At 48.7% G+C, this 13943-nt stretch overlaps 1 protein-coding gene across 1 annotated transcript in view; it reads left to right on the top strand.

The window, feature by feature from the left end:
• The window catches only part of BAIAP3 (BAI1 associated protein 3), a 353459-nt gene that overhangs the window by 256097 nt on the left and 83419 nt on the right, over positions 1–13943 (top strand). Inside the window, exon 25 of the mRNA XM_063934569.1 lies at positions 11580–11659. Coding sequence (XP_063790639.1) covers positions 11580–11659 — 80 coding nt within the window. The remainder of the gene's footprint in view (positions 1–11579; positions 11660–13943) is intronic.

The following is a 13943-nucleotide window of genomic DNA, read 5'->3' as shown; positions in this document are numbered from 1 at the left end:
ATCGACAGAGCCGAAATCTGGACCTTAATGGAACCCAATTTTAGGCCCATAGTCACCCCTGACTGTAGGAAGTGCAGAAATCGACCTAACTGGAATTCCTCCGTTGGGGCCTTCCTGGCCTCACACCACGCAACATATTTTCGCCATATGCGGTGATAATGTTGTACGGTTACATCTTTCCTAGCTTTAATAAGCGTAGGAATGACTTCCTCCAGAATACCCTTTTCTTTTAGGATCCGGCGTTCAACCGCCATGCCGTCAAACGCAGCCGCGGTAAGTCTTGGAACAGACAGGGCCCCTGCAGCAGCAGGTCCTGTCTGAGCGGCAGAGGCCATGGGTCCTCTGAGATCATTTCTTGAAGTTCCGGGTACCAAGCTCTTCTTGGCCAATCCGGAACAATGAGTATAGTTCTTACGCCTCTTCTCCTTATTATCCTCAGTACCTTGGGTATGAGAGGAAGAGGAGGGAACACATAAACCGACCGGTACACCCACGGTGTCACTAGAGCGTCCACAGTTATCGCCCGAGGGTCTCTTGACCTGGCGCAATATTTTTCCAGCTTTTTGTTTAAGCGGGACGCCATCATGTCCACCTGTGGCCTTTCCCAATGGTTTACAATCAGTTGGAAGACTTCTGGAAGAAGTCCCCACTCTCCCGGGTGGAGGTCGTGCCTGCTGAGGAAGTCTGCTTCCCAGTTGTCTACTCCCGGAATGAACACTGCTGACAGTGCTAACACGTGATTTTCCGCCCAACGGAGAATCCTTGTGGCTTCTGCCATCGCCCCCTGCTTCTTGTGCCGCCCTGTCGATTTACATGGGCGACCGCCGTGATGTTGTTTGACTGGATCAGAACCGGCCGGTTTTGAAGCAGGGGCTTTGCTTGACTTAGGGCATTGTAAATGGCCCTCAGTTCCAGAACATTTATGTGTAGGGAAGTCTCCTGACTCGACCAAAGTCCTTGGAAGTTTCTTCCCTGCGTGACTGCCCCCCCAGCCCCGAAGGCTGGCATCCGTGGTCACCAGGACCCAGTCCTGTATGTCGAATCTGCGGCCCTCTCTGAGATGAGCCCTCTGCAGCCACCACAGCAGAGACACCCTGGTCCTTGGAGACAGGGTTATCAACCGATGCATTTGAAGATGCGATCCGGACCATTGGTCCAACAGGTCCCACTGAAAAGTTCTGGCATGGAACCTGCCGAATGGAATCGCTTCGTAGGAAGCTACCATCTTTCCCAGGACTCGCGTGCAATGATGCACCGACACCTGTTTTGGTTTCAGAAGGCCTCTCACTAGAGACGACAGCTCCTCGGCTTTCTCCTCTGGGAGAAACACTTTTTTCTGGACCGTGTCCAGAATTCGGCCATTACCTTGGTAAATACCCTCGGTGCCGTGGACAGGCCGAACGGCAATGTCTGGAATTGGTAATGACAATCCTGTACCACAAATCTGAGGTACTCCTGGTGAGGATGGTAAATGGGGACATGCAGGTAAGCATCCTTGATGTCCAGAGATACCATGTAATCTCCCTCTTCCAGGCTTGCAATAACCGCCCTGAGCGATTCCATCTTGAACTTGAATTTTTTCAAATATGTGTTCAAGGATTTCAAATTTAAAATGGGTCTCACCGAACCGTCCGGTTTCGGTACCACAAACATTGTGGAATAGTAACCCCGTCCTTGTTGAAGTAGGGGCACCTTGACTATCACCTGCTGGGAATACAGCTTGTGAATTTCCTCTAACACAGCCTCCCTTTCTGAAGGAGTCGTTGGTAAGGCAGATTTGAGGAAATGGCGGGGGGGGGATGTCTCGAATTCCAGCCTGTACCCCTGAGATACCACTTGAAGGATCCAGGGATCTACCTGTGAGCGAGCCCACTGATTGCTGAAGTTTTTGAGACGGCCCCCCACCGTACCTGGCTCCGCCTGCTGAGCCCCAGCGTCATGCGGCGGACTTAGCAGAAGAAGCGGGGGAGGACTTTTGTTCCTGGGAAGTGGCTGTATGCTGCAGCTTTTTTCCCCTACCTCTGCCTCTGGGCAGAAAGGACGCGCCTCTACCCCGTCTGCTCTTTTGGGGGCGAAAGGACTGCACCTGATAATACGGTGCTCTCTTTGGTTGTGAGGGGACATGTGGCAAAAATGCCCACTTCCCAGCTGTTGCTGTGGAAACTAAGTCTGAAAAGACCATCCCCGAACAACTCCTCACCCTTATAAGGCAAAACTTCCATGTGCCTTTTGGAATCTGCATCCCCTGTCCACTGCCGGGTCCATAACCCTCTCCTGGCACAAATGGACAGTGCACTTATTTTTGATGCCAGCCGGCAAATATCCCTCTGTGCATCTCTTATGTAAAAGACAGCGTCTTTAATATGCTCTACGTTTAGCAATATAGTGTCCCTGTCTAGGGTGTCAATGTTCTCTGACAGGGTGTCTGACCATGCAGCTGCCGCACTGCACATCCATGCTGAGGCAATAGCTGGTCTTAGTATAATACCAGTGTGTGTATATATAGCTTTTTGGAGAGCCTCCTGCTTTCTGTCAGCAGGTTCCTTTAGGGCGGCCGATTCTTGGGACGGCAGTGCCACCTTTTTTGATAAGCGCGTAAGTGCTTTATCCACCTTAGGGGGTGTTTCCAAACGTGACCTATCCTCTGGCGGGAAAGGGTACGCCATTAGTAATTTTTTTGAAATTACAAATTTTTTATCAGGGGAAGCCCACGCTAGTTCACACACGTCATTTAATTCTTCAGAAGGGGGAAAAACTACTGGTAGTTTTTTCTCCCCAAACATAATACCCTTTTTGTGGTACCTGGGAAATGTGTAAAACATTTTTCATTGCCTCAATCATATGAGTGGCCCTATTGGACATTACATTAGTCTCTTCGTCGTCGACACTGGTATCAGTATCCGTGTCGACATCTGTGTCTGTCACCTGAGGTAGCGGGCGTTTTAGAGCCCCTGATGACTTTTGAGACGTCTGGGCAGGCACGGGCTGAGAAGCCGGCTGCCCCACATTTGGCATGTCGTCAAATTTTTTATGTAAGGAGTCGACACTTTCGCGTAATTCTTCCACAAGTCCATCCACTCCGGTGTCTGCCCCGCAGGGGGTGACAACACATTTATAGGCACCTGCTCCTCCTCCACATAAGTCTCCTCATCAAACATGTCGACACAGCCGTACCGACACACCGCACACACACAGGGAATGCTCTGACAGAAGACAGGACCCCACAAAGCCCTTTAGGGAGACAGAGAGAGAGTATGCCAGCACACACCAGAGCGCTATATAATACAGGGATTAACTAAATTATATCCCCTATAGCTGCTATATATGTATTTTGCGCCTAAATTTAGTGCCCCCCTCTCTTTTTTACCCTTTTCTGTAGTGTAGACTGCAGGGGAGAGTCAGGGAGCTTCCTTCCAGCGGAACTGTGAGGGAAAAATGGCGCCAGTGTGCAGAGGGAGATAGCTCCGCCCCTTTTTCGTGGACTTTTCTCCCGCTTTTTTATGGATTCTGGCAGGGGTATTTATCACATATATAGCCTCTGGGGCTATATATTGTGATATATTTGCCAGCCAAGGTGTATTTATTGCTTCTCAGGGCGCCCCCCCCAGCGCCCTGCACCCTCAGTGACCGGAGTGTGAAGTGTGTATGAGGAGCAATGGCGCACAGCTGCAGTGCTGTGCGCTACCTTGGTGAAGACTGATGTCTTCTGCCGCCGATTTTCCGGATTCTTCTTGCTTCTGGCTCTGTAAGGGGGCCGGCGGCGCGGCTCCGGGACCGAACACCAATGGCCGGTTCCATGCCGTCGATCCCTCTGGAGCTAATGGTGTCCAGTAGCCTAAGAAGCCCAAGCTACCACCAGTTAGGTAGGTTCGCTTATTCTCCCCTTAGTCCCTCGCTGCAGTGAGTCTGTTGCCAGCAGATCTCACTGTAAAATAAAAAACCTAACATATACTTTCTTTCTAGGAGCTCAGGAGAGCCCCTAGTGTGCATCCAGCTCGGCCGGGCACAGGATTCTAACTGAAGTCTGGAGGAGGGTCATAGTGGGAGGAGCCAGTGCACACCAGGTAGTCCTAATTCTTTCTTAGCTGTGCCCAGTCTCCTGCGGAGCCGCTATTCCCCATGGTCCTTACGGAGTCCCCAGCATCCACTAGGACGTTAGAGAAAAAGGGTTACCCTGCATCTAAGCAGTCCATTACTCATTGGATTAGGCTGACTATCCAACAGGCGTATGTGTCGGCAGCCTTACCTGTACCACACTCTCTGACGGCCCACTCTACAAGATCAGTGGGGTCCTCCTGGGTGGCTGCCCATGGAGTCTCGGCCTTGTAACTGTGCCGAGCTGCTACCTGGTTCAGAGAAGAACACCTTTGTGAAGTTCTACAGCAGGCATCCCCAACTACAGTCCTCAGGGCACACCAACAGTGCAGGTTTTAGTGATATCTAGGCTGCAGCACAGATCGTTAAATCAAAATAACTGAGCTACTAATTAAGTCACCTGTGCTGAAGCCTAGATATCACTAAAACCTGCACTGTTAGTGTGCCTTGAGGACCGTGGTTGGGAATGCCTGTTCTACAGGTTTGATACCCTGGTCAAAGAGGATACCCAGTTTGGACAGGTGGTGCTGCAGACATTTCCGCACATTCCCGCCCCGTTCTGGAAACTTTGGGACGTCCCCATCATACTAAGACCCCAGTATCCCTTATGGATGCTAGAGAAAATAGGATTTTAATTACCTACCGGTAAATCCTTTTCTCGTAGTCCATAAGTGATACTGGGCACCCGCCTCAGTGCGTTGACTTGTCTGTAGGTTTTTCTTTTGTAAAAATTTACCTGTTCAGCTGTTGCTGCTGTTACCAGCTGTTGCTGGTCAGTTGTGTTGTGGTGTGGTGGTGTAAATCTCACCACTCGCTATTGTTCTGTTCCTTCTCTCAAGTATGTCCATTCTCCTTCGGGCACAGTTTTACCTAGACTGGCAGCGGGAGGGGGCATAGAGGGGAAGAGCAAGCACACCCAGTTGAAGAAATTTAAAGTGCACAGGCTCATTTGGACCCCATTGTACTAAGACCTCAGTATCCCTTATGGACTACAAGAAAAGGATTTACTGTAGGTAATTAAAATCCTATTATTCACTTGAAGGATCTATATCTCACACAGCCACGGCAACTGCCTGGGTGGCTAAGGCCATTTAGAGCTGGACAGATGCCCTGGAGAAAAATTTCCCCTCAGGCGCTACCCGGGAACAACTGTCATACACTGCAAATATCAGAGACGCAGACTTTTATATTAGAGAAGCTGCTCTGGATACTGCACTCCTGACCTCCAAAACTTTGGCTACTTCAGTGGTAGCCCACCGCATTATTTGGCTTCGCTCATGGAAAGCTGACATGGATTCTAAGAAAGCCCTTGAAGCACTCCCTTATACTGGGGAGATTCTTTTTGGCCCAAAGTTAGACAAGATTGCCACTACCCTTGTGGCCTCTAAAACGGCTTTCCTGCCCTAAGCATCCACTTCTAGACCTCAGACTTCATCCTTTCATCCCCAGGGCAAGGCCAGGGGTCAGTCCTTTCGCGACAGCCGCACTTTACAAAGGCCTCTAAGCCCAAGACCAAGCAGAACTGGGCTGCCAGATGTCCAGATACCAAGCCCGAGGATAAACCTTAAGTCTGACTCGGCGGCTTCCTCCTGGGAGATCCCAGGTTGGAAGGCTGACTTTTTCATTTTGCACAGCATTGGTGTCAGACCACAACAGATGCCTGGGTGCAAGAAGTGGTCTCTCATGGGTTCGCCCTGTCTCTTCTGAGACGACCTCCCCATCAGTACTTTCACACAAGTTCTCTCTCAGACCTGAGTAAAGCCCAGGCACTCCAGAAGGCCATTCACTCCTTGCTGCATTCAGGAGTAATAATCCAAGTCCCAGTGTCACAACTGGGCAAGGGCTCTTACGCCACTCTCTTCTTAGTTCAGAAACCTAATGGGTCCCATCGGCCCATCCTTACTCTCAAGTTGCTGAACAAATTTCTCAGAGTGCCCAGTTTTCGTATGGAAACCCTCCATTCTATTGTCCTAACTATGCAGCCTGGGGACTTTATGGTCTCTCTGGACATCCAGGACACTTACCTACATGTACCTATAGCGCCCACTCATCAGCAAAATCTTTGGTTTGCTGTCCTACAACAGCATTCCAATTTCAGGCACTGCCTGTCACGATCCGGGTAACAAAGTACACTTTCTTACCATCCAAGTGCCTTCTCAGACTGTCCCTGCTCTCCAAGCCTGGATTCCATCTGCGCTGTCTGCGTGCAGTGCGCTGCACGGCATCTCCACAGTCTATCCTCAGCAATCCCGGCAACGCTGACATAACACCTATCCAGCATGCCCCTCCTTTCCTAGCGGATGGTGTCTCCTGCTCTCCGCGGCCTCCGCCGCCGCCATTATTATAAGATTCAGCATATAGTTTACAAACAGACTTTCCCTCCAGATCCAAACATGGGTGCAGCTATGTTTGGGTTAATCACATGACGTTCCACAACCAATCTACTGCACACTGCGTCCTTCCTGATTGCCCAGCCAATCCCTGCTTCCCAGCAGGCATAAGTATCCTGTATCAAGGCTTCCAGTTGTCAGTGCTATGGTTGTCTAACCCAGTGTTGGATGTCTCTGCAATCTGTGGTTGTTCCTGCTTGCTGTCTCCAGGTATTCCAGCTCCAGTGACCTTGCTCCTCTTAAAGAGACCTGCACCAGTTTCTATCCTGCGGTGCTGCCTGACTCCAGCGGTGTTCCAACATTACCTTCTGTTACCAGCAGTGTTTCCACATCATCTCCAGTTATCAGCGGTGTTCCCACATCGTCTCCACTGACCAGCAGTGTTTCCACATTGCCTCCTGTTACCAGCAGTGTTTCCACATCTTCTCCAGCTATCAGCGGTGTTCCCACATCGTCTCCAGTGTCTAGCGGTGTTTCCACATTGCCTCCTGTTACCAGCGGCGTTCTACTGTACATCGTCTCCAGTTACCAGCGGTCTTCCAACATTGCCTTCAGGTTACCATTGGTGTTACAGCATCGAACCCTATCATCATTGGTGCCCCAGCATCGAACTCTGTCACCATCGGTGTGTTCCTATTAAATTCTCACCATCTGTGCCAGTTCCACTCAGCATCCTCGGCAGTCCTCCAGCTCTCAGCCTACGTCGGTGCTCCGCCATTGACTCCTGCTTCCAGTGTGTTATCTTCTGGTCAGTATTGGTTCATCTCATCAAGTACAGTGGTTAGCTGTTTAGATCTACCATCTCTGTGTCTTCCAAGACTGTGCCATATTGATGTCATACTATACCAAACCGCATACTTGCTACTATCGCATTTGAGGAACTGTGCTGCTATGTTAACACTGTGAATCCTACTGCTGAGTATTGAGCCTATCCCCCAACTGCCATTGTGATTGTCTTAACTGTGTGCATAATAAAGAACTTGACTTTTACTCCTCTGTCGTTTTGGTCACGCCATCGGGCGTCTGTGCTAAGGATACCCTGCATGTCCAGGAATCCCATTCTGCCACCCAGATTCACTTACATGTCAGCCCCTACGCCTGAGGCTTCCTAGGTCAGCCTCAACCCTCAGGCATGACACTGCCTTTTGGACTTTATACAGCTCCGAGGCTCGTCATCAGGGAATCAGAATACTCCCGTCCCTGGATAAACTGTTGATTCTGGCACACTCTCCGGAGGTCCTCCACCGCTATTTTCAGGTAACCATAGCCTTACTTCAGAGAGACGGTTGGCTAATCAACTGGAAAAAGTTTTCCCTACTCCCTTCTCACAGGATGGTACACCTAGGAGCTCGGTTCCACTTCAGGCCCCTACAACACCTGATCCTATCCAGGTGAAATGAACAACCCAAGCAAATAAAATCCCAGACAATAGTGCTCTCTCCAGAAGTTTAGATATCCCTCCATGGTGGTTACAAACCTCTCGCCTGGACAAAAGTTGTCCATTCTGGATTCCGGAGAGGGCCCAACTCACCACAGATGCAAGCCTCCTCAAGTGAGGGGCAGTCACTGGACAACACTCCTTTCAAGGCTGTTGGACCGAGAGGGGCTTACCAATCAACGTCCTGGAACTTTGAGCTGTGTACAGGGCCCTCACTCTACCTAATGACATTCTTCAGTGTTGTCCTGTCCAAGTCCACTCAGACAATGACAGGGCTGCGGCCTATCTCAATCACCAGGGAGACACTGCAGTGTCCCGGCAATGAAGGGAGTGGCGCAAATTCTCCAATGGGCCGAACGCCTTCTCCAGGCCATCTAAACGGTCTTCATCCCGGGAATCCTCAACTGGGAGGCAAACTTCCTCATTCATCAGGTCGTGCATGCCGGAGAATGTTCTCTACATCTAGAAGTCTTCCAGCTTCTGGTAGACAAATAGAGTCTTCCGGAAGTGGATCTCATGGCCTCAAGGCACAACTGTAGGCTTCCAACATATGAGCCTAGGACAAGGGATCCCAAAGCAGCCTTCGTGGACGCATTGGCAGTCAAATGGCCTTTCCATCTGTCTTACAGTACCTCCTCCGTCCGGTCTCCCTCCTTCTCAGAGTACTTTGCAAATTGAAACAGAAAGGCGGTACTGTTATCTTGATAGCTCCTGCCTGGCCCAGGCGTCATTGGTTCACAGATCTCCAAAATCTATCCATAGTCATTCCCTTTCCACTTCCTCTATGCTATACCTCTTGTCTCAGGGTCCCTGTTTACAACCGAACTCAGCTTGACTGTCTTTGACGGCGTGGCACTTGAGTCATCCCTCTTAACGTATAAAGGTTAGTCCCTTCTGCTGTTCAGACCATGCTCTAGGTGTAAAAGCATGCTTCAGCCTGTATCTATTACCGAGTGTGGCATGCTTACTTCCAGTGGTGTTCTCAATGACACTATGATCCTCTGGTTTTTCGAATTTCCAGAATCCTGGCCTTTCTCTAGGCAGGTTTGGATCTCGGACTCCGCCTAGCTTCTCGGCTTTGTCAGTTTGATTACAGAAATGAATTGCTCCATTGCCTGATGTGTGTACCTTCCTTCAGGATTTGTCAATAGTTCTCCGTGCATTACAGAAGTCACGGTTTGAACCACTGGACTCTAATGGTTGATGTCAAAGACACTTTTTGTTTTGGCTGTAGCCTCGGCACAAAGGTTATCACATTTGGGTGCTCTTTCCTGACACTCCCTATTTTTGATCTTTCATCATGACAGTGCGGTCCTACGGACCAGACAGGGTTACCTCCCTAAGGTGGTGTCCAGCTGCTATCTTAATGAAGAAATAGTAGTTCCGGCCTTCCAATCACCAAACCTCTCGGTAGGTGAGGCCTCCTTGGATCTGGACCGTGCTATTGGATCTACATGGACTGTACTAGTTCCATCAGGAAATCGGATTCCCTCTTTGTCCTATATGGCTTCCATAAGCAGGGCTGGCCAGTTAACAAACAGACTCTGGCCACATGGCTTCGTATGACTGTCTCACAGGCTTAGACGCAGGCAGACCTTCCTGTGATGGATTCAGTCTCTGTTCATTTTACTTGCTCTGTGGGACCTTCGTGGGCAGCCCGTTGTGGCGCATCTGCTGAACAACTATGCAAGGCAGCCACATGGTCGTCTGTCCACATGTTTCTTAGGTTCTATGCCGTTGATACGTTTGCTTCTCAAGGTGTTACTTTTGGACTCGGAATTCTCCTCTCAGCTTAGGAGCGTCTACTCCCTAGATCAACTGCTTTGGGACATACCCATGGTTATCCCTGTGGATTCCTATAGACCCTGAAGAAGAAAATAAGAGTCATGGTAAAACTTACCTTTGTTAACTCTTTTTCTTTGAAGTCCATAGGATCCACAGGGTGCCCACTTTAAAGCACCTAGCTTTGATAGGTTACTTCTCTTGGTCACCAGTTCCTGTCCCGGTAGTATAAGAGTGTGTTTCCTGTATGTACCGTTCTTCCTTCTCTCCTCTACAGCGCCTGCCTTGGGCCTTGCAACAAAACTGAGGAGACTAAGCTGTGGGTGGAGTATGAGGGAGAAGGACCAGTGCATCTTGGGAGCACTAAAAGCTTAACTGTTTGGTGCCTGCTCCTGGTCTCCTCCATCATACCCCAATGGTTATCCCTGTGGATCCTATGGACCTCGAAGAAAAAGAGTTAACAACTGTAAATTTTATCATAACACTTTATTTCTCAGTACCTTGCTGAAGCGAGTTTAAGACTATTATTAGGCATTCAGAACATGTAATGTCTAGAAACCAATAATAACTTTGCTGTCATTGTGTAAACTGTACTAGTAAAATGACAGCTAGAATGCTGCTATAGATTCCAGTACATATGGCGTATTATACCACAATATTGAATAAGCCTCATAGGGTCACATTCAGTTATCTGGGAAGTAAGTCACGCAACTTTTTACTGTAAGTAAAAGCCACAGAGTGACAGTTTGGGACATGTATGGAGGTGTAATAATGTGGGACAAGTATTGAAGGAAAAGGGATTTTGCTTACCTCCCAACATTCTCAGGAGGGAAGGAGGGACATTCTGCGCCGCGAAGCAGCGCGGCGCAGAAAAAGAGGCATTGACTGTGGAAAATGGGGCGTGGCTTCGCAGGGATGCCGCAGTCTCGGGCCGCGCCTCACATTTTAGTCACAGTGCGGGCATGGCCAGCGCTCTGTGAGCTGCTGGCCATGCCCTCAGTCACTCTGCCTCCCAGGAATAGACGCTGTCTATTCACCTCTGCTCTGAACTGCGCAGAGCAGCGAGTGCAGGAGGCACCCAACTGCCCTCCCCCCACACACACCACCACGGGACACTGCGGTCCGCGGGAGGGACAGCGGGACAGACCCAAAAAACACGACTGTCCTGAGAAAATCGGGACAGTTAGGAGCTATGGATTTTGTAACTTGCAGGTGGGAATTACAAGGTGTTTTTTACAATCATTTACAAATATATACAGATGTAAAATTCACTAAATACACTTGCTGGCAATCCTTTTCCCATTGTGAAAGATGCAGATATCATCCATTTAACACTCTGTAACTGCCTCCAGTACTTTGCTTATGGCAGTCTATCAGCATTCTATAGGGTCCTGCCATCTTATTTTCTACTTTGTTCGGAGTCCGGATGATTCCCCCACTCTTATGTACCTCATATACTGTAGATCACACACTGCAAAACTAACTTGTGACAGAAAAGCCGGCAACTTGCCGTTTCTAATTATCTGGCCCTTACCAGGACTGTACCTGATGAAAATACCCAGCGTAACGTGGCACTTCCCACTACAGAGCTTGCAGCTAATTGTATTCGGCCCATAGGCTGCAAGCTGGAAGCAATGGAATCTAACTAATGAAAGTGTCATATCTCCTGCATCGGGTTTAGGTTTGCTAAGCATCGTGGTGTATTTTTAGCATACTGTCAGAGTGATTGCTATCATGTTTACGAAGAACTCACAAATATGAGGATAATTATAATGATAATCATAATTAATTTGGACTTTACAGCTCATTCATTCAAACATCAGTAATTTATCTGTCACTTTAATCACTGACATATGGTCTGTAATCTGTTTTAGGCTGTGTCTCCCCTAATGAAATATCTTGATGACAAATTAATTATACTAAGTGAAACCTTGGTGAAAGAAAACCTATACAGGTAGGAAAAGACTGCCTCATTCATCTCATCTCAGTACATTAATAAACAGGTTAAGTAAAGCAGGGAGATGGTACAAGCTGCATCGATAGATAGGCTTACCGTACTATCCCTTAAAACCAGGACACTCATGAATTACACATGTTCTGGGGCTGATTAAAGCCAGGAGAAATGCAGGTTTGGAGTCAGCCAGACATATAACCTGTGTAATACATGAATGTCCCAGTTTAAAGGGATAGTTTGGTAAGCCTATTGATAGACCATGCTCAATATCAATGTTTATAAACAGAATCATATTCAGTAATTACAGTCATTATGTGGGGGTGTATTATACATTATGTGATGAAGTTGTCCATAGCAACCAATCAGATTCTAGCTAATATTTTTTTGAATCCTAAAAACTTGGAGTGTAATGGTGGAGTTTGGGAACCTCTGTAATAGACAAGCTGATTGGCAACTTGTCATTTAAAGGGCTTGATTATCTCCCCCGATGAGTGAGATGAGGTGCATTGTGCATTAAACAAAGTGTGTGTACATTCACACAATTCATTTGTTTCATATACACCTTATACACACAGCCTAAAGGTAATTTAATACAATATTAATACATTGAGCCATCAGAAAACAAAGGTTTCACTATCTCACCCTAACTCAAAAAATTCCGTATTTCGGAATATTTGGATATGGGATGCTCAACCTGTACTAAAAATGTCCCTGGCTGCCCTGCCTTCCTTTTTTGACCTAAAGTTAATAATTTGTAGTCTGGAGACAAAGACATGCTTCAGAACTTTGTACTGTTATTCGACTAACAAGACCACTACAGCTAAATACTGCTTAATGTGTAGGGCATTGGGTGTGAGCAGGACTAACTATGGGAGGGGCACTTACCTGGGGCACCGGCCAGGCTTTACTGGGTATACAGGTCATGCTTGGGTTCTTCGGTGTAAGCACTCCAAAAAAAGTTTCTTCTGTAAGGCAAGAAAGTGGAGCTGACCCTGCAGTTGTAAATATCCTTGCGTGTCACCTACAGTATATGGCACTAGTGCCCACGGTTGTCAGCCCCTGTTCTAGCACATGCTGTAGTCAACAGCGGGACTCCCATGTGCCTTCAGCCCACGTAGCTGGAAAGGGGGCATGGTCTCCGGTGGGAGGGTATGGCTTGTGGCACAGCCCCTATTTTTGTAATTTTGGGGGTGTGCACAGCACTCCGCGAGCAGCTGGCCCATCTCTCTGAACTGCTTAGATGCCATGCACATGGAATCTATTCAGGGATCACTCGCTGCTTTGCTGTGCAGAGCAGCAGTGATGAAAGGCTTTGTCAACCTTCCCCAGCCTATGGGAGGAACAGCGAGAGAGTGTCTGAATAGCGGGACTGTACCACTGTAATCAGGACAGTTGGGAGGTATGTACTGATGTAGCCATGCTCATCTTACTGCATTGCAACATGTGATTGCTTCATTAATTCCATTAGGAATTAATGGAGTGATCACTGACTGTGAATAGTCCCATCCTGGCACGCCATGCAGCATGCCGTGATGCAACATGCTCCATTGCAGTAAGATGAGCATGGCTACATCTGTACCATGCATTTTGAGCAGTATTTAGCTGTAGGGGTCTTGCTAGCAAGGCCGTAAATAGGGTGGTGCCAAGTGTACTTGGCACACCGAGCTTATGCAGCACATAGGCATTGTGAGCGGAGAGCCAGCACCACCTTGTATCCACCGTGACTTGGCCGGCACCCGCGATTACATCCATCCACCTGCTGCCTCCCGCAGCTACAGTGCTGCCAGGTGCCTGTCTCCCTCAGCAGTGAGCATTGACAGCAGAGTCCAGAGCTTGAGTTCCGGAGCTCCGCCTTCCAGATCACCGCACTACACACGTGAGTGTAGGAGGGAGAGTCCTGAGACTGTGGCAGTGAGACAGCAGTCTGGTGAGTCATGGTGGTATGGAGGGGCAGCTGGACTCGCAAACACACACTGGGCTCAACAACTCCCTGCGTCCATCCTCTGTGCTCCCCACCCATCCTTTCTTACTATGCTCCACATTGACCATCCCTTACCGTTCCCCCACATTCACTGCTCCCTACAACCCTCTTACTGCTCCCGACACTCACCCTTACTAACTGCTCTCTAAAATGACCCTCACTCACTGCTCCCTACACCTATCCTCTATGCTTCCCATCCACCCTCACTGCTTTCTACTCCTACCCTCCCTTACTGCGCTTTACACCAACTATCACTCACTGCTCCTTACACTCATCCATGTATAAGGTGTACTACTGAATGGT

The sequence above is a fragment of the Pseudophryne corroboree genome, chromosome 7 (genome assembly GCF_028390025.1).
Source record: "Pseudophryne corroboree isolate aPseCor3 chromosome 7, aPseCor3.hap2, whole genome shotgun sequence".
Lineage (NCBI taxonomy): Eukaryota > Metazoa > Chordata > Amphibia > Anura > Myobatrachidae > Pseudophryne > Pseudophryne corroboree.
This window is presented reverse-complemented; position numbering and strand designations above follow the sequence as displayed.